Source organism: Cynocephalus volans, chromosome 2 (assembly GCF_027409185.1).
Source record: "Cynocephalus volans isolate mCynVol1 chromosome 2, mCynVol1.pri, whole genome shotgun sequence".
Taxonomy (NCBI): Eukaryota; Metazoa; Chordata; class Mammalia; order Dermoptera; family Cynocephalidae; genus Cynocephalus; species Cynocephalus volans.
The window spans coordinates 63,693,823-63,717,048 of NC_084461.1; the positions used below are offsets into that span (position 1 = coordinate 63,693,823).

Sequence of the window (23,226 nt, forward strand, 5' to 3'; positions counted from 1 at the left end):
GCTCAATGTCAGTGGTTTGGAGATAGCAACCCAGAATGGTCATGCGTCCCTCGTCAACTTTCTTCTCAATGAGAACGTTGCTCTGCACCAGAAAGTGGAAGTGAGTATTGCAATGACACAGGCTTTGGTGCTGGCACCATGAGGCTGGCTGTACCAGGGAGATGCCCCTTACAGATATGTATAGAGGGTGAGGTGTTCACAAGGGAGGAATTCTTTCTGGAGAGCCTGACTCACTTGGAGGCTGAGTCTTAATCTTAATAAATAAAATCCGAGGGATGAATTTTAGAAAGTCATTGAAGTTCCTGAACAAAATGAAATCTTTGTGTTTTAAATATTTGAATTTGCTGCAATAAAACTTTCTCATATGTCTAGAGATACCATTACTCTTGTATTAATTTTATTGGTCTGGGAAAACAATGCAGCCACTGTAAATACAAAGAAGAATCATCATTTTTCCCCCTTCACTGAGCGATCTTGTTTTTCTTTTGAAAGTCAATCCTTTATGCTCATTTAGGTTTTCTGAAGTTTGAATTGGCTTTGGTAGAATTAACAAAGGCCCTCTGCGCTGGAATAAAATGAATAACATTCCTCTATTTTTCAGTCTATTTTCATTTCTCCTATGAGAATATTATTGTCTCTGATCTTACTGAGCCATTACTATTGTATTAACTCAAGAGAAGGGATGTGATTTGAACCATGTCTGATAGTTTTTGGAGCATGACATTAGGGAAATTGGCTTTGAACTTACCTGGTTCAGTCCAAGGATACTTCCTGCTGCTCAGGAGTCCCCAGGCTGGCAAGGTGGGTGGTCCCACCGAGGGACACTGCCCACCTCTTTGAGATGAGGGATGCCTTTTCTTTTTTTGTGCTTAGTGCCTCAAGGGAGAAGGTTATTGCTGTGCAGAAGAGACCTACACAGAAAGCCATCTCCTCATGCTGCGCCCAACAGCCTCCCCCAGTACCATCTCCTTTTACCCTTGTTCACCTGCAGACAGCCCCTGACTGACTCAGCCATGGCGTCCTCTCTGTCCCCTCCTCTTCTCTTCTGTGTGTGCTGGAGTTGCTCTTGCCAACTCACTGTGTCTCCCTTCTATCCATCTACGCTGGGCTCTGGTGAAAGAGCCTGGTGCAGACAGTGGAGTCAGGAAGGCCTGGGTTCAAGTCCTGTCTCTGGCACTTCCTGGCTTCAGGGCCTTATGGAAGTTACTGATCCTCTCTGTGCCTCATGTGCAAAGTGGGGACTCTAGGATCTAACTCCTAAGGCTATTGTGAATGACATGGTTCCTGAAAAGCTGTTATCCCAGTATTTAAGACAGCGTAAACTGCTGGGAAAGTGAGTGTGTAGTATGCACCACGATGACGGTGTGTTGAATGTGCCTGACTGATGCTCATTATTAAAATCGTCTTGATATTACACTTGAGCAGGACAGCACTCCATCCCCATCACCCACCTCACACACATCTGTCTTCCCTCTGCTACTGCTCTGCTCTCAGCTCAGCTGCTGTTCTGCACAGCCTGGATCTTCCACCCTTGCTCGCTCTCCTGTGCACCTTCCCCTTGGCCAACCCCCTCATCGCCCACACCGGATGCCCCTCACCTCACTCCCTCTCGTGCCTGAACTGCCTTTGCCCCCTCTTCCCTTCATTGCTTCTTTTCCACGTTTTCCCCCTCAGCTGCCCTCTGCACTCTTGGAGACATGCGTCCTCTTGTGCCTCCATGGGCCAGTGGCAGCTGGAGACCAAGTGTGTGATGGTGGAGGTGGGCCCTGCAGCCTGGCAGGTGGGGCGTGGCCGTGAAGACAGGCAGTTTAGCCAAAAAGGGGGAGGACAAGGAACAGGTTGCAAAAGGCGTGGTGAACACACTGTGGCTGGACTCTATAGAGGTGGCAGGGCTGCACAGGAGAACAGTGCCCCTGAGTAAGTGGGGGCATCAGTCCTACATGACACTGTAGATCAGATTAATTCAGGAAATGCTGATGTGCATACTGTTTCCCCTGTGGCTATCCCCACTGTCTTTTAGCCCTTTGAGGGCTCTGAGAAGTCCTGCAGTTCAGCCTATTTGATACTGTTTATCCTTCATATTTGAGCTCAAATGTCAGTTGTTCAGGAAAGCCTTTCTGACTTCCTGAAAGGTCAGTCCTCCCTTGCCCTCACAGCACTTTCTGCTTTTCCTCCAAAGCATTTATCACAATTTGTAATTGTATATTTATTTGTGACTTAAAAAATAATAATAATATTTGCTTACTCTACTATCTTGGAAGACTCCTGAGAACAGGATTTGTTCACCACTAAGTCCCTAGCATCCTGAAAAGAGTTGGGCCCATAGCAGGTGCTCAGGGGGAGAGCTGATTGCTGGTGAGCAGGTTTGCTTCAAAGCCTTGGGGTGATGATTACTGAACATTTCAATTTAGTACTTGGGAGATCATCAAGAAATGTCTGCTGAAATGAGTTGCTTTTTGATTTAAATGATGAAGTCAGGATCTTTTGGATTTGAAAGTTTTCTTTCTTTCTGCAGCCTAAGGAGTCCCCTCTTCATTTAGCTGTTATCAACAACCATATCACAGTTGTAAAAAGCTTACTAAGTGCACAGCATGACACTGACATCTTAAATCAGGTAAGACAGGCAAATCAGAACCTGGAGAGTCTATTTTCTTATGTTTCAACATAGTGTGTGTTTATGGGGAGTTTTGATCAAGTTCAAGGTGCCATAAAAATTCTTGAGAGGAATATGTACATTTTTAAAAAAAAACCTTTTTCTTTCTGTAACCTCCACTCCCATCCTTATCCCCACCAAATACTTTGTTTTTTTCAGATTCACAAGTAGGTTTCAGCCAGTGCATGATGAAATCTTTCACATTTAACAGGTCCAGCACTTTTGATAGATAAACCTTAGCTCAGAGGTAGATTGCCAGAGGCTGTTTAAATCAAAAGCCACTCCTCTGGTGGGAAATGTTATAATTGGCAGGGAGCCCTTCCCCACAAGAAGGAAACTTTGTTCCTCTATTAGAGACAATCAATGTGTCTTCCCTTTGCCTGAAGGCAAAAGAGACCTCTTGGAATATATATATATATTTAAAAAATCACCAGGAATTCAATCAACTAGAGCAGAATCAAATGCCTCATAAAAGCAATTCGCTACTGGCTGGAAATGGAAATGCTGAGGTGGAATTAAAGAGAGGTGGGGTGGGCACCATCTGAATCAGGGCCTGCTCTCTGGGCTGAGCTCCTGGGAGTGGGAAGAGGAGCCTTCCCAGGGTCCCACAGCCAGATGTGACCTCCTGGCTGCCTCCTCCCAGAGAAGCCTCAGCTGTGCCTGCAGGTTAGGGAGAAGCCATGGCGCGGCGGGCGTGCCTATCCTTACCCACTGACTTGACTCAGATCTCAGCATTTGCCCTCAACTCCATCCTGTGAGTTAATTTCTGCCCTGAGCCCAATGAAGACTTGCACTTCTGTCCCTCCCTCCCCCAGGAGATCTCCCACTCCCTTGTCTTTCACTACCCCAAAAGTTTTGGTGGAAAAAAACCTCTTGTTAATAAACATACTTATGTATTCAACTATTTTAATGCCCCAAACTTTTCCTAATGGGCAAAATCTCTACTAAATACATAGATGGCGTCTCATGCTCATGTGTGATTTTGGTTTCAATAGAACTAGCTAGATCCACTCTAGGGAAGGATGCTTGTTAGGCTTGACATCCAGGTACAGAACTAGGCTTTATCATTTCAATGTTCTTGTTAAACCAGGAATACACATATAAAATAAAAAAGATTTGTATTTTACATATAAAATATTTATATAAAATAAGAAAATATAAGTAAGCTAAAAAGTTTAAATGTGTTTGTAGTCTCCACCAAAGAAAAATAACTCTTGTTAATGTTTCAGTGGGTTTCGTACCTTCTAGACTTATAGCAATATTGTCAAAATGGGATTTTGTTGGTATTTAGTGCGTCTGTTCCTTGTTGGTATAGATCTTTGATAGGTTTGTCAGTGCAGGTGTGATGTCTTGGTTGGTGAGCCCCCAGAGGGGCACACTACCGTCTAAAGGAGGGTCTTTAATAAATGCTCTTTGACAATCACCCCATTCCCCCAAGCAGGTTGGCCCTGTGCTCTGGTAGGAAGAGGACTGGGCTGCGTGACATTGCCCAGTGGTGTGAACCTGGGGAAGCTGCTTCCCCTCTCTGGTTAAGGGGTTGGGCTAGGTTATATCCAAGGTTCCTTTCTGCTCTAATATTTGAAAAATATCTTCTTTCAGTGGGAGGTTAAGATGGGTGGTTTTCTTGTGATTTCACATATTTCTTTTGAAACACTCTCATTCTTTTGATAGGAAAATGATCACTCCAGAAAGAAATTAGTAGTCTTGTACTTATACATTATCATGTAGAAAATTTAGAAAACAGAGGGAAAAGCATCAAGAAGGCAATAAAAATAACCTCTAATCCTTCCATCTAGACATAATCATTGTTAAAATATTGATGTATTTCCTTCTCTTTTTCTATGTATATATTTTTAATTAAATTAAGCGCAGCTAGATATAGTGTTGTTGTTTCCTAAGGCTTTTAATATTATATTATAAACATTTTTTAATTTTTCAAAATAATCTTTGAAATCATTTTTATTGTGGGGAAATAAACATAAAATCTACCATTCTAATTATTTAAGGGCACAGTTCTGTGGCAATAATTATATTCCCATTGTTGCGCAACCATCACCACCATCTACCTCCAGAACTTTTTTCATCTTCCCAAACTGAAATTCCACACCCATCAAACAACTCCCATCCCGTCCTCCCCACAGCCCGTGGCACCACCGTTCTACTCTATGTCTCTATGAATTTGACTACTCTAGGTACCTCATATTGAAATCATTTTTAAAAAGTCATTTTTAATGGTCGCCTACTATTCCAATATATAGATGCACCATAATGTGTCTATTGAGTCTCCTTGTTAAACATGTAACTTCTTTTCAGTTTTTCACTATTATAAATAATACTGCAGTGATCATCACACATTGCATATATATATTGAAGTAATGTACCCCATAAATGTGTACAATCAATACATGTCAATTAAAAAAAGATTTTTTGTACAGTTAGGTATAGGCTAGAAAACTCTAAAAGAAATAATAGAAATATTTATTGTTCATTTTGTTTATATATTTATTATTTATTTATTATTATTTATTAAAAAGTATAAGAATTACACATCCGGTTACTTTGCAAGATTACATTTTCTTTAATTTGAAGAAACCAAAGAAGGAAATAGTGTATAATGCATTGTGGGAGTCGTTCATACAAAAAAAATATGACATGGAACTCTGTGCTCATAAAACAGTAATAAAAAAAAGTAAACCTAGAACAAAACATTGAAAGAAATTTATATGTTTAGAGTGAAAAATAAAATATTTTATTTTTATTTTATATAATGATATTTTATAAAATGATATTTTATGTTTATGATATGAATGCAAAAACAAACACATAATACTTCAATGAATGTCCCCTGTATCCATTTAAAAATATGTGAGCTTATCCATTTTTCCTTAAGCCCATATAGGGACACCTTAACTCTTTCTTCATCTTTTCACTATGCAAGTTTTTTTCCCTCCTTAATGTGCTTTGATTACATTTTTAACATTTCTCATGGCAGAGGCATCAAACTCCTCTGCATGTAGCTGCCGACCTTGGAAATGTGGAGGTGGTGGAAGCCCTTCTGAAGGCCGGCTGTGACTTGAAGGTTGTCGATAAGGTAATTGCATGGCCTTCACGCTGCTCAGCTGAGGTGGTTGCTGAGCTCTCCCCGTTGGCTGTAAGCCTTGAGCGGCAGCAGCAGCACACTCTTTGTGACATGGGCATAAGTGGGAGAAACCTGCTTCCTAGTAAAACATCCCAATTTTGATTGAGATAGGTCAGTAAGAATTTTTACTCTGAATAACAAAATAGGTGTTTTTAAAATTCAAACTATTGATTAAACTTTTGAAAAGATTATAGATTCACATGGTCCAAAAAAACCCAAAAAACCAAACAAAAAAACCCGCCATAAATACTTTAAAGTAGTACATTCCCTCCCATCCCTGTCCCTACTTGTCTGATTTCCACACTACCCTGGCCATAGGTATCCATTATTATAACTTTCTTCTGTTCCTTCCAGAGTTTCTTTATGCATGTACCAGCAAACATTGATAAATTATACTTTTTTTCCATTCCTTTGTCCTTTTTAGGTAATGGTGGAATATGTATGTATACTGTTCTTCATTTAACTTTTACTCCTTAACATTATAAAGCAGAAATCTTTCCATATTAACACATGGAGAGGTTTTTTTTTTATATTACTGCATAATAAATCAGGGAACATACAAGTCATAATTTGTTTAACTAGTCCTCAACTGATGTTTCTAAGCTTTTGCTAGAGCTGCATTGAATAAACTTACATGTGTCTGAACTTGTTTTTTTAAAAACTTAATTAAAGGGCCGGCCCCGTGGCTCACTCGGGAGAGTGCAACACTGGGAGCACCAAGGCCGCAGGTTTGGATCCTATATAGGGATGGCCGGTGCGCTCACTGGCTGAACGTGGTGCGGACCACACCGTGCCAAGGGATGCAATCCCCTTACCGGTCAAAAAAAAATTTTTTTTTTTTAATTAAAAAGATTTTTAATCATGGTAAAATACACATAACATAAAATTTGCCATCTTTAAAATGTAACATTTCCAAGTGTACAGTTACTAGTGTTAAGTATATCTACATTGTTATGCAATCAAGCTCCAGAACTTTTTCATCTTGCAAAACTGAAACTTTATACCCATTAAGTAATTCCCCTTTTCTCTGTTGCCCCAGTGCTTAGCAACCACCGTTCTACTTTCTGTTTCTGTGAATTTGACTAAGTACCTCATATAAGTGGAATCATACAGTGTTTGCCTTTTTGTGACTGGCTTATTTCAGTTAGCATAATGTCCTTAAGGTTCACACGGGTTGTAGCATGTGTGAGAATTTTATTCTTTTGTAAGACTGAATAATATCCTATTGTATGGATATACCACATTTTGTTTTTTCATTCATCTGTGTGTGAACGTTTGGGTTGTTTCCTCCTTTTAGCTGTTGTGTAAACTTTCTTTAAAAAAAAGCAATTTTGTTTCTTTCAAGTGGTGCAATAATGCCGGCACAGCTATTGGAGGTTGTCAGAGAGCCAGCTCATTAGGTTCAGGTCGTCAAGTTCCAGCTTTACTGAAAGTATAAAAGGAGGAGACCATGGTGGGTGGCCCTGTTAGGTGCTCACACATACCATCTTATTTCAGTCCTCACATCTCTTCTGTGAAGTGGACAAAATTTTCTCTTGAAAAAAGAGAAGATGTGAGAGATTTTGATGACATCAGAGTCACACACATGCTAAGAGGCAGAGTGGCACTTCAAACCCAAAGGTGCTGGCTGCTGTGTCCTTCAGCGCTTCCCTACAACTCTGAGACTCCTTTCAGAACTTGCAGTTTTCCCCTTCCTTGTTTTCACCACAGTTTATTAGCTCAGCACCTCCCTAATTCACAGTGCAAGGCCAAGTCTGCCCTACTGTAGTTCAGAATCACACATTTTACGTTTGTGGGATCTGAAATACATTATTTTACTTTTCTCTGTGTCAGTTTCTAAAATTAATTATTTCTTTTTCTGATCATAAATGTAATACAAGCCCATTGCGGACTATTTGGAAAACATAGAAAAGAGTAAGGAAGGAAAACACAACCACCCATAATTCCACCACTTGACTGGAAATCCACCACTTTCACCAGTTGTGGCTGGTCAACTTTGTTAACATTTAGTGTCAGTATTTTCCTATGCTTTCTTTTTGTGACTTATCCTACTTTTTCATTAACACTGATCAGCTTCGAGGCAATTTTGTGGGTAGAGAATCTATAGCATTGGGCAGGAATTCCTACTGGGGCCCCTGGTGTTAGGGGACTAGATGTTCCAATAAACTCAGTCAATGCCACCACTTGACTTTGTTTTCAAAACAAAAGCCCACGGTTTACCAGGCCTCACAATTTGATTTTCCCAGATTTCCCTTCTCCTCCTCCTTTCTTCTCTGGGTCTGGCGCATAGTTGGCACCAAATACATATTTAATTAACGAATAAAAACTACCTTTTCTGCCTGCTTCCACAGTTTTCACCAACAGTAAGCAACAGTTCCTAAGACCACATTTAGGTTTGGATAGGCAAAAGGAACAAGGTTTGGTGTAAATTTGACTTTCCCAGAAAGACAAAGCTCCCAGAGGGCCTCCTATTCCCTCCCCCGGACCCCCATCCCCAAGGGCAGAAGTATTTGGACTTTCACTCTGGCATATACTTCCTAGGAAGATTTTCTCATGAGCCTGAAGACTCTGGCTCTCAGAATGCTGCCTTCCCAAAATAGGCTAATTATGGTGATTCAAATGCCTTTACAAGCTAGAATTTAGACAGCATACAATTAGAAGCTTGCTAAATGCCTGCAAAATGCAGTTCTTCCTAATTTCATTACTGTCTCTTTTGATTAGAGGCTGATTACTTTCAGCACTCTTTTTCCAGCTCACCTGGGTCTTAGCGCGTGGACTAACAGCCGGATTATTTGTATTGGTGGAATTGCACTTGTTGCAAATATCCAGCCATGTAAGAGAATTATTTTGGTAAATTTCTGGATTCGTAAGGGCAGGCACATAGGTTCCTAAGATTAGAACATTCTTGGGTTATTTCTGACCATTGATTTTATTTATTTTCAGGGTCCCTGAGCAAATTCTTCATGATCCATTTGAAAAGCAAATGAGAACCTCCATCCTTTGCTCAGGGAAAACTGTATTGATGTAGAAGTTGTGCACTGCGTAAAATCTAAGGACGTTGCTTGCAAAGCTGTGTGCCCTGGCTCCGAGCTCTATCCATCTTGAGAAAGTTGCACCTATTTGTAATTTGTATAAGGCACCATATGGGCTCCAGGCAGCTCATAAACCAAATTATGTTCAGAACAGCTATTGTTGCTCATTCCGTTTGGTTAAGATTCCAACCACTCTATCTTGGCTAGGAGTAGTATAGTATAATAGGAAAAAAATCCTAGATCGGAGTCCAGTGAGCTGAATTCTGTACTATGAATTAGTGGTGTTATCATTATTGATATCATTCTTAGTAAGATCCAGCCCTTTTCTGTTTTATTACTCCACCCTCCTCAAAACATGGCTTCATTTCCTGGTCTGCAGTGGCTGTTCAAGCTCCTGCCATAGTGCGAGCGTTCCACTCAGGAGGAGGAGGAAAGAAAGGAGGTGTCACCCTTCTTCTCTGTAAAGACACTTCCCGGAGGTTTTATGTTCCACTTTCATTTACTTACCATTAGCCAGAACTTAGCCACATGCCTAACTGCAAGGGAGGCTAGGAAATGTTTGGGTGGCACATGTCCTAAGGGCTTTATATGCATTATCACATTTGTGCCTCACCGCTGCACCTGGCACAGTACTGAGACCCAAGGAAGCTAAGGGCTGGCCCAAGTTTGCCCAGCAAGGAAGTGGTAGGGTCAGGATTTGAACCCAGGCTCCCTTGTTCCAAAGCTAGAGTTCCTAACCATTAGGCAATACTACCTGACACTTTCTTCTTCTAACTTTTAGCAAGGAAAGACAGCGCTGGCTGTGGCCTCCAGGAGCAACCACAGCCTTGTTGTGGACATGCTCATTAAAGCAGAGAGATACTATGCCTGGCGAGAGGTAAGGAATGAAGGTTCCAGCACAGCAGGGGGCTTGTCTTATGGGGCCATGTGGGGTCTGTGTAATTCTTTTTTCAGCTCTAATGGACAGCACTCCGGTCAGCACTGTCCCTTCTGTCCTGTGCTGTCCCCCTTCAGAGAATGAACAGCACCTCTTCTTTCTCTTCCTTTGTCAGCATTGGTCGTCAGAACTGAGGGTGCGTAGAGGCCAGTTGGCTGGGCAGCCTCTTTCAGGTTGGCCCTGATGGGTCTGGCATGGGAGCCCCTGATGGGAGAATCCCTGGCTGTGCCCTCCATCCCACAGTCTCTGGCCATGGTCCATTCCCAGAAGCTCTAATGAGTAGTTAAAAAAAAAAGCTCCTTTTTATGGCTCAGCAGTTTTCCACGCACCACTATGCTGGCTGTCCAGTGTTCAAGCTTTCTGTGACAGTCATGAAAACCCTGTGCGTCTTGAGAACACAGAAAAACCTGTCTCTAAGTTATTCCCTTTGCTTTTCTTTCACGTTTATTTCCTCTATCTGCCACTCATGCAGCTTCTCAATAGACTGCCCTCCCCTCCAAGACTCAAGTCCATGCTCTCAGGCAAGAATGTCATTTTCAGACCCCACCCTCAATTTATAGTGAAGTGTTGTTTCCATCTGAGGCTGCATGTCTACCCCTGGCCCAATGTGTTGGTGCCGGAATTCAGGTCCAAATCACTCAGTCTACCCCTGAGGAGCTGTGAACTTGGATTGCCATCTGCTTGGCCAATCCTCCGAAATTTCCCTTAAATCCTTAAAACAAAAAGAGTTTATTTGTATCCTTCTCTCTCACAGTCCTGTTTAATTGGCTCAGAAGTCTTGATATAAATGGACTCTTTTAAAGGTCACGTCATCCTCCTTGCAACTTTTCTTGCCTGTAAAACAAAAAAAAATTAAAAAAAATAATTAGAACTTTCTGTTTTATCTCTCCCCCTCCTCTTATTTCTGTTGTTCCTCCTCTTTTCTTTATCCTCATGCTCATTTTCATAAATCATCACTATATGTTATTGAAGACTTTACCACATTTTACCTTTTCTCTTGCTCGTTAAATTGTTGTTTTCACATTCTCTTTGAAAATAGAAATATACATTTGTTCTATTTTTAATGCCTGGTAGCATTTTTAGATTATTTTGACTAGAAAAGAATAAATTACTTTTCTACTAAATGAATAAGCCTTCCTTTCTAACAAATCTTTAAAATGTATGAGATAGATAAACTTTGAAAATCATATGTAATGCACAAATATAAGTGAAGAAGACCCTGGAAATGGTAAGAATTGTTAACCCTGGTGACAACCAAGGTCCTGAGGTCTGGGGTGGGAGGAAGATTTGTTTTTAAATATATATCCTTAAAAATTTTAAAACCAAATACATTTATTGCTATTTTAATTCTCTTTGTTCATTAAACAAGCTTATATCCTGGCCTAATATAAATTGTTCCTTATAAAAAGATTAAAGAGATGATTTAAATTTCCTCTCTTATATCCATTTATCCATTGACCTAACCACTCAATCAGTCATCATTAAATTCAGTGTTTCTGAGGCAAATGGGAGCTCCCTAAAATCTGGCTTATGTCATTTTAATTTCCACCAATTCTGGCTTGGGTTACTCCTGTAAATAGTTCATTCCTTTGGCATATAAGTTATTTGACGTTTCCACTGACTTGAAAAAGACCTGGGCTTTCCAAACCTCCTGCCCTTTCTTATAAAAACCTGAAGGACGACCCAGCCCAATCCTGGGATGCACAAAGCATTACCTCTTTTAGGATTCCTGGGAGCTAGACATTGTGGAAGTAAGGCTGAGGCTGGGTTGGAGAAGACGCTGCATTTTATGGTCTCTAAAACAATTATGGGTAATTTACACCTCCCATTCCTATTCCAACTTTTGTACACAAAATCCAGATACTCGAGAAAGAGTCTCCTTGGCCAAGTTTCCCAGGAGTTTGCACAGCTTCCTGGAGTAGGTTGCTGAGGCTGTGAGGCTCCCATGATGTGGGCCGAGGAGCAGCCCCACTGGGTTCTTCTCACAGATTTTGAAAACCAAGCTCCATCCCCTTTTTTGTCAGTTTCCTGCCCCAGCATTGGGTTGACTCCCATTTTATTGTTCAGAATGTGTTTCACTTTTATGTAAATGAAAGACAAAAATAGAAATCACTATACACAAAAAAGGAGAGGAGAATAGGTAGAAGTCCTAAACCTCTTGGTGGGCTGTGTGTCCTGTATGTCCTTAACTGATCTGCCACCTTCTGCAGGAGGATTATCTGGTGTGCTAATGGCATGTGCATGACATGCAATTCTCAGAAGCCCCGCCACCTGCTTTCACATTGAGATTTTCTCCAGTTTTTTTGGTTTGGTGGATTCTGCAGAGGGGACAAAAGGAACCTTTGAAAAGCCGGAAAACAAGACACCAATCCAGGCATAGCTCTGTTGGGCTGAACCTCTCTGCAGTGGCTTAAAGCAAAATGATACCCACTTTTGTCTTCTCCACTTCCTTGGCCACCTCTTCCTCCTACCCCTATTCTGAGTAAGGCTTCTAGTTTGCTCTCTTCATGCTCACCAGAGGGCAGAATGAACCCAGGAACCAGCTATGGGCTCATATTAAGGATACACCCAATCTGGGCCCCATGGAAGCTTCAATATGAGAAAATCAAATACCCAAAAGTATATGGGTTGAAAGTAAGGCCATTAAAGTTGTGTTTGTTGTTGTGACATTTCCGTTGTTCTCTTCTGGGGTGCGAATATTGGTCAGCAGCATGGGACACAACATTGCAAAATACCTCATAGGTCCTGTGTCAGAGGAATGGGACTCGGGCTTTTTATTTCAGATGTTTGTCTCCATCTTAGATGACAAAAAATGATCCAGTGACAGATGACATTGACAACATAGACTCAGTTACCACCTTATCAGTTATGTCTGAGAAATATATATACTCTGAAATAAGACAATAAGCAGAACATATCTGAAATTATCTGATACAGTTATCTTTAATTAAGGAGCATCATGAGAGTGCCAGGGACCCACCAGCAGGCTCTACTCTGACATTCAAGCAAGATCACAGTCTGGAGACCAGGCATGTTCGCACGCTCCTCTGGAACCTGGCTTACCATCAGCTGAAGGCCAGTGAGTGGCAGAGACTGGCCCGTTTGTGGAACTTTACAGATGACCAGATCAGAGCCATTGAGGAGCAGTGGTCAGGTGAGTACAGACTAGAGGATGTGGCAGGAGGCACTCAGTGTTAGGAGCAGCAGGCCTGCCGTGTCTCAGATCTTCCAAGTGCCTGCTGCTCACAATAAGCATCAGACTTCAAGGGCTCTAGGAATAAGTCAATGAGCTTAGGTCCACAAAGGTGACTGGGAACTTTGCAGAAAGCCGACACGCATGGGAATCTTCACTAAACTGAAGTTTGCAAAGGATTATTACTTTTATTGAGCCATATTGAAAAGGTGGCTAAATGCCTAAAAAGAAGAATAGGCTCTAAGAAAGAAAGGATTTAACAGGTGGCGTGTCACTGGGAAACCAATCCTATTTATGGTGCTCTTTGAGATTGTCCTGGGATGAATGGGTTTATTCTGTAGTCAAAAGGGTCACTGTTTAGGGTTTTGATTCCAGGAGGAGTCCCTTAAACCAGGTCAGGGGGATGGGGTTCTTGTAGGACATGGCCTTGGGGGAGACTTGGCTGTCCCATGAGGAACACAAGGGATATAGGCTCAGAGGTCTGTCTTGGTTAGATAATTCCAAGCAATGGGATCATTTCAGCCAGACCTGAGCTGTCAAAATTAGTGAGATCAGGCCAGCTGGATTCCTTAGCTTTGCTTTTTTATGATTTGACCAAAACCTAGGAAATAAAGAGTTTGCTTGGCATTAATCAACCACTTAGCTTTAAAAACAAAGAAGCAAACTTTATTTTTTTTTTGACCAAATTTTCTATTTATAGCACTCTCCGCATTTAGATTTCATGAGATGGGAGGTGTCCCATGTTCAGGGGTTGGTTTGCGTTAATATTTGCTGGGAATTGCAGATGGTGGGATCACAGCCCCATGGGCACATGCTACTGATACCACATATAGGTAAATTATGGGACTTTTTATTGCCATTCTAAGGATATGTTTTCATGTGAAGAAATGGAAAATATATTGAAAACATTGAATATTGACTAGATTCTAAAAAGATTTCTTTTTTGTTATTAAGATTTCTCTTTTGTCACTAGTTAGGCATATAGTGTTCTGTGGAGTCTTCAGAAAGTTGAGTTGCCTTCTGGAAATCTCTCTTGACCCAAAGAAATGACTAGAAAAGATGGTGTACCTCCAGAGTACTTGCCAGCAGAATGAGGGGGATTTTAAAATGTTCCAGTCAAACCTTTACAGAGTTCCTGGAGCATGTTTACCTAAGGCGTGTGTGTTTGATGGAGTTGATAGTCTAGTTGGCATCATAACAATGACATTCACAATCCAATTATATTGTAACCCAAGGTAAGGATACTAGCACCAGGGAGTTTTTGGGCTTTTGAGCAAAGGAGTGACATATTGATGACAGTATTTAAGAAAAATTAGTTTGTCAGGAGCAAGATTAGAAAAGGAACAGAGATTTACCAAGGAGTACGTGCTCTATCTGCCCAGGGAAGTTTCTCCCCAGAGTGCAGACCCTCCCCTTTGTGGCATCTCTCTGGTCCTGCACACACTCCCACAGAGCTGGGAGCCTGTTGGGTGTGTGTAACTGTGAATTCCTGTCAGCAACAATCCTGGCACCCTCCCCAATATCTCTCAGGGGCAAGGTATCCAGTGAGTACTAAATGAATGAATATTCCTGGCCCAGGGGATGCAGACTTCCATCAGAGGAGTTTCCTTGAAACTGGAGTGGAGGTATGGTCCGTGCTTGCTGCTTAGAGCGTGGTATGGACTAGCACTAGCAGCAGCAGCTGGGAGCTTGTTAGACATGCAGATTCTCACCCAGAGCTACTGAGACAGGATCTGCATTTTAACAAGATACCCAGGTGAAATATGCACCTCAAGTCTGAGGAGTGCTGGTCTAGCACAGTGCTGCCTGAACAGTGACGAGAAGGTCCATATCTTATTCAGATTGCCCGTCATCTCTGGGCCGCACAGCTGTTCAGTCTCTTGTACACTCCTTTGAGTGTGTGCCAAGCACAGCAGATGTGCAGCAAGGGCTGAAGTGAACCCAGACTCTGCTCATCAGAAAGCAGCCCCAGTGTGGAGAGCTGGAAGGGCTTGCTTTCTCAGAAGAGAATGGATGTGAACCACAGACATACAGAAAATTCAGTTGGAATTGAGACTACAACAGAAAGAGACATCAGCTCGTAGTGCTTTACTTTGGACCTCTTGTACTTGGCACAGGAAATGAAAGCTTCCGTGAACATGGCCACCGGGCTCTGCTCATCTGGCTGCACGGGGCCCTGATGACACAGGCTGATCCGGCCAAGCACCTGTATGAAGAGCTGGTACGCGCAGGTTTCCCAGAATTGGCTGGTGAGTTAGTTTTTGACAGATAGAAACTCCTTCTCCCTTAAAACAGTAGGTGGCCGTTGACAGAAATCCCACCCTGAACAGCAGCAGTCCCAGCTTGATGCTAGCTGAGGCTCATAGGAATCTGGAGCTAGTGACAGGGCTTTAAGAGGCCAGCAGCTTCCCCTTTGGTGAGTGACGTAATCAATACTGGTTCTGATTTAGCCCAGTGGTTCTCAGTGTCATCCCCCTACTGGGCATTTGAAAAGTGTGGGAGTGTTTTTGTTATGTGTATATGTGGGCAGGGGGAGATGGGGTGGGACAGGAGTGCTAAACCGTCTTGTAAGGTTATGGGACTGTTCTCCACAACTAAGAATTGTCTTGCTCAAAATGCCGTTTTGCCAGTGCTAGAAAACTCTGCAAGCTACTATATTTGACAATGTTATCTCTAGGTTGAGAGAAAGAGCAGACAGGCTATTACATTGCCAGCTGATGTTATTGTTAAAAACCACTGTGCCAAAATCACTGACCATATTGCCAGGGAAGATGCTGTGAAAACTTATCACTACATTAGGGGGCATTATAACTCTCATGCAATAACCACCATTCAAGCAAAACATAGGGACATCTGCCATTATTTTCACTGAAGCAGTTTTACCTGGAGCTGAGAACATAAATGAGTGAATCAGATCACTGACCCAGTATTGTTTCAAGCAGTGGTAGGCACAAGGAATAGTGCATGGTTGCTGCCTACCTTCCATGACATATCCTCATAACGTAGGGGTTTCCCTTTCAACTTTAAATTTATTCTTTCCCGTGAAAGAGTATGTATAAGAACTCTTAAGACTGAGATTCTGTCCTCTGAGGTGCTGAAGGGCATGTGCTCTGAACTAAGGCTGTGTGGGCTCACCCCTGAACTGCACCACTGACTGGCTGGGTGAGCTCGAGCAGGTTCTGGGACCTCACTGTGCCAGTGTTCTCACTTAACCAGGGAAGAAAATGAAGATGTCTACTTCAAAGGCTGTTGTGGGATTAAATGAGTAATATGCCTGGCACATAGTAAGTGCTTAAAAAATGTTAGCTATTAACAATGTTATCCTATTTTTTTCCAGAAAAAAATTGTCAATTCAAAAGCAAAACCGACTCAAGCTCTAAGAAATGTGAAGTTTCATAAATGCTTAAAGAAACTGTATTTGAATGATTTTCCACTCTGCATTCAGTTCTTTTCAATTCAATTCCTTTAATGCCATAAATATCTTCTAGCAGTAATAATGATTTTCCTCTCAACTTTGAAGATGGTGGTGACAGGATTCTCTAGCACTGTGAAGAGGGTAATACTATTATACTTTCCAACCTCTGAAAAGTCAAATGTTCTTTTTGGTTTTTGCTTAAGGCAAGTTGTATATGGTTTTCCCATTTCTGTTACTTGATGCAACATATATAACAGCATAATCTAGGAGGGTTTTGTATATCATGTTTTTAAAAAAACTGATGGTGGGAGCAGTATCACGGTATATGGAAAAACCAAGGGTTTTAGAATACATAGATAAGGTTTTGAAATTGGTTTTGCTATGTTTTAGCTGTGAGCCTTTGGGCTTGTTAATATTATGTAAGTTCTCAGATCTTTAGTTTCCTTTGCTATAAAATGGGGAATGTCTACCCACTCCATAGTGTGGGAGCAAAGATGAAGGGAGAATGCCTATGAAATGCCTAGCCTCACACCTATAGTATGGATATCATAAACTGTTAGTTATTTCTCTTCAGTTAGAGAAACTGGGTTTGGAAATTTAGTAACTATTGACTTTAAATCACACATGTGTGTAACATATTATTTAGAAAACACCAGAAGTATATACACCAATATATTTTTTATCTCTTAGTGATGTGATTACAGTTGATTTTTATTTTCCTTGTATTTTTTGATACATTCTATTTTTTCCCCCATAATGGACATGCATTATTTTTGTAATCTGAGTTACAAAATAAATGTGAAGTATCAATTTGTATCAATTTATGTGCACCTATTAATCATAATTTAAGGCTCTCTATTCTCAATTTCTGATTCTAAATCTACAAGGCCTATAATAAAACTATGAGCAATTTCAGACCAGTTATTCTATCATGAATTTATAGTTTTATATCTCTGTCTCATACTGACTGTAAATGGTCTATTAATGTTATGAATGTTTAAAACAGATAATATATTGACATGATTCCAAAAAGATTTTTAAAAAGAAGGTATTGAGAAAAGGTATTAAAAGTCTTGTCCCAGCTGTTCTTCAACATGGCCAATTTCCACTGACCTCACTACTTCCTCCCCACCCTCCCCAACCTGGGTAACCTCTTCATGCAAAAATAAATATGAATACATACTCTTACTGTATAAAGTGTTTTAATTGAATTTGTTAACTTAAGCCAACACTAATTACTTTGTGCTTTAGACTACAACACTTCTAGAGCTTTTATAAAGCTTAAAGGTGTTTACAATATTCTTAATTACGACATTCATAATATTCACTTTTAGTTTGTCCATATGGTTTTGGATTGGATACTGATACCATTCCTAGATGTAGTCTAGGTTCCTCAACAAATAGAGCATAAGAGCAAAGTTTATGTGCAACAACTTTTTTTCAGAAGTGTTAAATCAAGGGAGGAAAAGGAGAAGGAGCAGAGGGAATTACCAAATTGGCCACCACTTAGTATCAAGCATAACAATTATTTGATCTTGAGGGTCCTCTCTTCCAGAGGCAGGATGGACTAATGCATCTCAGGACAACTCATGGAGAAAGGAGGAAGAACTGATCTGTTTACCACAATGTGTTAATTCTAGATTGCATGAGTGGGCTTTAAGTGGAGCCCACAGTCTCGTGACTTGACTGGAAACAGGGAGTAAACAGGGAAGCCTGAGGGGGTGCATGCCCAGAAAAGGGTATAAGATGAGGCCCCATTGGTCTGTACTCACAAAATGCTTGTTGAAGTTTCATATAGGGAGCTGTTTGCCACAATGGTAGCTAGGCCAGAAACCAGAACAAATGTTGCATAAATATTTAATACTCTTTTTAAGAAATAGCCTGATACTTCTGTAATTCAGAAAAGCCTTAGTGTGCCCTGTTAGAAAATGGGATTATATTTGCCTATATCACATTTATTTTCTGATGTTCTGTTAACAATGTGAGGCAGCAAGAAAAATTATTTCCTGTAATAAAGTTAGAACATATAACTAGATCATGTTCACATTGGAAGAGGCTTCAGGTTATTAAGTCCATCCATTTCTGTTAAAGATATGGAAATTGAAGCTCTACACAGATTCTTCAGAACCTGCTCATTTTTATGTATCCCAGAAGTAGTTTGTGAAATAGGGAGGGTGGGTAGATTTTACTCTTGTTTCACAGATGAGAATCCTGAGATTCATTAAGTGTATGGCCCAAGATAACAGCCAGCAATAAAACCATTAGAAGCCAGGTGTCCTTCTCCTAAATCAATTCTACTCAGATAATTTCTTCATATCGGCCAGCCACTGGAAAATTTCTGCCTGGGCCTGGAAGGTTTGCTGAGTTGCCCAGCAACTCACGGTGAGGGCTACACCATCACAGGGCAATGTTGGGATGTTCAGAGAGAACAATGTGTCCAGAGAGAACATCAGAAACAGGATCACTCTAATAAGAAATTTCTTTCTGATGTTTCTGTTACTCTGGTTTTGTGCTAGTATTAAAATTTTTTTCCTTTTCAGCATTAACAATGGTTCATAAGTATTGCCATTTCCCTCTACTTTCAATTGTTAGAGTCCTGGAAAAATGAAGACTGGTACACTAAAGCCACAAAAAACTTTGTGATAGAAACATCATTATTACTCTTGGTCTTTATCTTTTTAATTTAAAAGTATTTTAATGAAGTTCCCTCTCAAAGATTTGTGTAAATTATGGCTCTGTACATTGGAAATGATTTAGTCTTTTAGAAATAATATAGAGAAAACAGGATTTATATACAAGGGATCTTCAAAAAGTCCATGAAAGGATTAGAACGATCTTTTAATTAGCTTTTTCCATGAACTTTTTGAAGTACCCTCCTACTTTGATGATGTAATTAGTGACAGGCTGAACATATTAACAAAATAAAATCCAGTTTCTTTTTTAATTTTAAAAAAATTTACTTAATTGCTTAAATAAAAAATAACATTAAAATAATTTCTACATATAGTTACAAAGGATGGTACAGCTCGAAAAAGTCTCTTGTAATTCTGAAACGATGAACATGATACATCCATGATGTTCTAAGAATATGGAAAAGTTAAAAACTAAAGATTTTTACCCATGGTAAAACCAGCGGAATTAAAAGACCTCACTATGAACATATTCACTTTAGTCAACCACTTTTATGGAATGAATGCTTGAGAGAGACTGGGGGTGAGCTGATCTGGTTCCAAGTGATCTGGAAGCTGAGGTACTTTCAGGATGAATGGTCCGGGGATATTTTGCTGCAGCTGCCTGAGGAATAGTTTGCTGAAAAGAAAAAAAAATGCTTTAATAATCCCACAAGATTACATATACTAAGTATCATTCCATCATCTATAATTTAGCCCCACAAACATTTAAGTGTCCAGTAGATAGAAGCTATGAGTTGGGTGAAGTAGTCACTAAAACAAGCAAGATGAGGCCCTTCTCCATAAGGAACCCGTACGCAGTTTGACGTGTTCAACACCCACAATTTAATATAAGAGCTATAATATAAATATCCAGAGGATATTATGGGAGTCATTCCTCAAAGTGGACTCAAATGGCATCTTATGTTTTCAGAGGCTAAGTGTAGAAAGGAACTTTGTAGTGTTTGGCAGAGAAGTCAGCCCCAAGCCATGCCCTCATTCTATCCAGCTTCCTTCCATCTGACTGTTAATACCGGAGTCTAATCCCAGGGGACATGGGCAAGCCCTGAGGATCCAGTCTGGTCCTTGCTTCAAACCAGAGTAAAGCAGAGCCCTCACACTTCACCTGGTTCACCTGGGAGCTGACTAAATCTTTTATGTACACCACCTCAGAGCTCAGGGGCACATCTTGGACATGAGCACTGAAGCATTAAAGTCAGGGCACATGTGACTCAGTCCACACATTTGATATGTGTAAGTACATATTATGTACACAAGTACACATTACATGTATACATATAAATAATACATATAGTATGTATAAGCACAGGCTTTCTTCTATTATATCTGATACAGCTTCTTAGTAGCAGCAGGGGAATTTGTTCTCAAGGTAAGTTCTCAGTCCATGTCACTGACTAGTACATGTAGATTTCTACTAGGGTCTTCCACTCAGAAAAGTCATCTTTGAAATACTTGAAGTAAAACTATATACTTGGTCACAACATTCACTATATATTTCAAAAACTCTCAGATGCAGTTTTTGCTTTAAAAAAATGAATGGAACCTCTTAAAAACAAAAGGTCCCCATGTCAGGGGACATTTAAAAATAGAACTCTTCTTTAAAGAAATGGAAAAATAACCTTTCTTAAAGTGTCTTCTATAAACGTGTCTTTGTACATAAATAACTGGATAACCAGTTATTTATGGGAGATACTCTTCCAACTGGTATGAAATTTTAGTTGCCAATCCCTTAATCTGACCCTATCAAAAAATTTCTCCTTGGGGAGGATGGACAAGAGGAACTGTAGAAATAAAGTTGCCACTGGTATTATGATATATGAAACGTGGCAGAGAATGAAGGAGCAGAAGCAGCAAGCAATTATCCAGCAGATGGGACTAAGGGGCCACAAATCTGATCCTTGGTTTATTAGCAGTAGCCATTTCTGGTAGTTCTAGATCTAGATTCCCAAGATAAAATGAAATGTAGTACAGAGGACTGCCATCGTGTCTGTCACAATCCAAATTAGATAATAATGGAAGTAGTTCATGGTTATCTAATTCATATCCAGTTACTGGGGAAGTCCTGCACATACTGAAAAAGTGGAGGGAAGTTTGGGAGATAAATTATCAGAAACAGGGTTTGTACGTTTTTAGTTCTTTTTCTTCTGTAAAATATGGATTCCTATCATTATTACAAAAAAATTATTTCTAATAAATTAGACATAAACACGTGCTCTTTTTGTGCCTTCTTTATCTCACAAATGGACAGTCTCTCCTATCTCTTTATACACATTCTGTGTGCTGATAAAAATAGAAATGGGTACATTTCTTCTCATAACTAATCTTCCATATTAAAAAATATAGAGAGAAGTTATCTATGGACTTTCAGAGTCCTCCAATTTATGAAACCTAAGATAATCCTGAAATAAATCCTTCACTGTCTCCATGTCTCTATCTGGGCTTGGTGCTTCCATGTAGTCTTCCATTTCACTGAGGTCATACTTTACCTGAAGTTCAAGTTAAATAATCAATCCAGCTTTTCTTGATTTAATCATCTACTAACCAGCTAGTGCCCAGGAAAAAAAGGATTTTAAATCATTCCATATACCTTTTTTGTTGATACTTTGAACATGTTAAGTAGACAGGATTTATATAGAGGACATTCTCTTTTAAAATCAATCCTTGCTTCTCTTTACGGATATGTTCTTATAACTCATTTAAAAATTATACTTTTTGAGCTAATTGTTGGATAACATGCCATTGTAAGAAATAATGCAGAGATAACCCATGTATCATTTTCTAGTAATTTTTAACTTAAATTTGCTTATGGTTTTACTATTTACAAAGTGCCTTTTACATCTCATTTAATTTTCACGTTATCTCATCTCATCCTGAATCCTGACAATAATCCTAGGAGCTAAGTATTAGGACCAATCTCAATTTACAGAAGAAAAACTGGAAGCTCAAATATTTTACTTGATTTGTGTATGTCACAAAGGTAAGTAGCAAAGTGGAGGCACTAACTTGGGTTTTTAAATTTTTGTTTCAAATCTCCTACACCTTCCTTTATATCACATGAATTTATTGCAAGCTGAATTTTTTTAAAACTAGAAATATGCTGACAATTGTATTGAAAAAAGAGGAAAAAGACTTTAAAAATAAAGAGCAAAAAGTAAAAATGATAAAAGTAGGGACATTTTCTTGGAATCAAATATCTGCTACATAAACAGCTGGTTAGTGAGTGAACAGTTTTAGTCTATTTTTAAATTAATGAGAAATCATTTATATATTTTACCCTTTTGGCCACCAATACACTGGATTACTTTTTGTATTTGATATTTTTCATACTGTTTGGAAGAAATAATGTATCTGAAATTAATTTCCTAACAGAGGAAAGGTGGATTACATTAGGTAAGTATAAGTATAAAAAGACTATAATAGTAAAAGGCAGAATAAGTACCAGTCATCATAAATTATTTTCTCAACATGTCATTTAAATATTAATCTATAAACTCTCGAAAAAGATTTTTTGACAAAAAGGCATCAAATGTGGACTTACCACTGTGATTGGGTGATGTTTTTCCACAACAACCGAACTCATGGGAGGAGAAACTCCCATTATAGCTAAACTGCTACTAATTCTATTTTTTGAAGTAAAATCACATCTTCCTGTGATCCGGGCTGTAATAGTTCTTCCAGCTTTTTGTTGTGCAGAAGTTACAACTCTTGGGACATACTAAAAGAAAAACAAAAAAAGAAATATCTAGGTGGTAGAAAAATTTATGACTTTTGGTTCCATAACTTATGAAGAAAATATACAGATGCTTAAAACAATTGTATATTCAACCAATTCTAACATGGAAAAAAATAAAACGTAAAAAAAAAATGGACAAAAAAGCAAAACATAAAACAAAACACCACAAAATCCCCCTTTAACCTTGGTATGCCACCTAATTTATAAGATTTTAGGAACTTTAAAAAAAACTTTTTATTTTGAAATAATGATAGATTCATAGGAAGTTGCAAAGATCATATTGAGAAGTCCCATGTATTCTTCATCTGGTTTCCTGCAATGATTACATCTTACATAACAACTGTATAACATTGAAACTTGGAAGCTGACATTGATATAATGCCTGTGTATAGCTCTATGCCATTTTATCATGTGTAGGTTCCTTTAACTATCAC

At 39.6% G+C, this 23,226-nt stretch overlaps 2 protein-coding genes across 5 annotated transcripts in view; one reads left to right on the top strand and one right to left on the bottom strand.

Moving 5' to 3' along the window:
- The window catches only part of ANKDD1B (ankyrin repeat and death domain containing 1B), a 49,432-nt gene extending 33,079 nt beyond the window's left edge, over positions 1–16,353 (top strand). The window contains exons 8-14 of the mRNA XM_063088211.1: positions 2–100; positions 2,516–2,614; positions 5,646–5,744; positions 9,606–9,701; positions 12,714–12,915; positions 15,072–15,203; positions 16,292–16,353. Coding sequence (XP_062944281.1) covers positions 2–100; positions 2,516–2,614; positions 5,646–5,744; positions 9,606–9,701; positions 12,714–12,915; positions 15,072–15,203; positions 16,292–16,353 — 789 coding nt within the window. The remainder of the gene's footprint in view (position 1; positions 101–2,515; positions 2,615–5,645; positions 5,745–9,605; positions 9,702–12,713; positions 12,916–15,071; positions 15,204–16,291) is intronic.
- Positions 16,354–19,395: 3,042 nt separating this feature from the next.
- The window catches only part of POC5 (POC5 centriolar protein), a 35,273-nt gene continuing 31,442 nt past the window's right edge, over positions 19,396–23,226 (bottom strand). For all 4 annotated transcript variants that reach the window (XM_063087240.1, XM_063087241.1, XM_063087238.1 and 1 more), the window contains 2 exons: positions 22,598–22,774; positions 19,396–19,678 (listed from right to left, as the gene is read on the bottom strand). In XM_063087240.1, the coding sequence (XP_062943310.1) occupies positions 19,538–19,678; positions 22,598–22,774 (318 nt within the window). In that variant the 3' untranslated portion in view covers positions 19,396–19,537. The remainder of the gene's footprint in view (positions 19,679–22,597; positions 22,775–23,226) is intronic.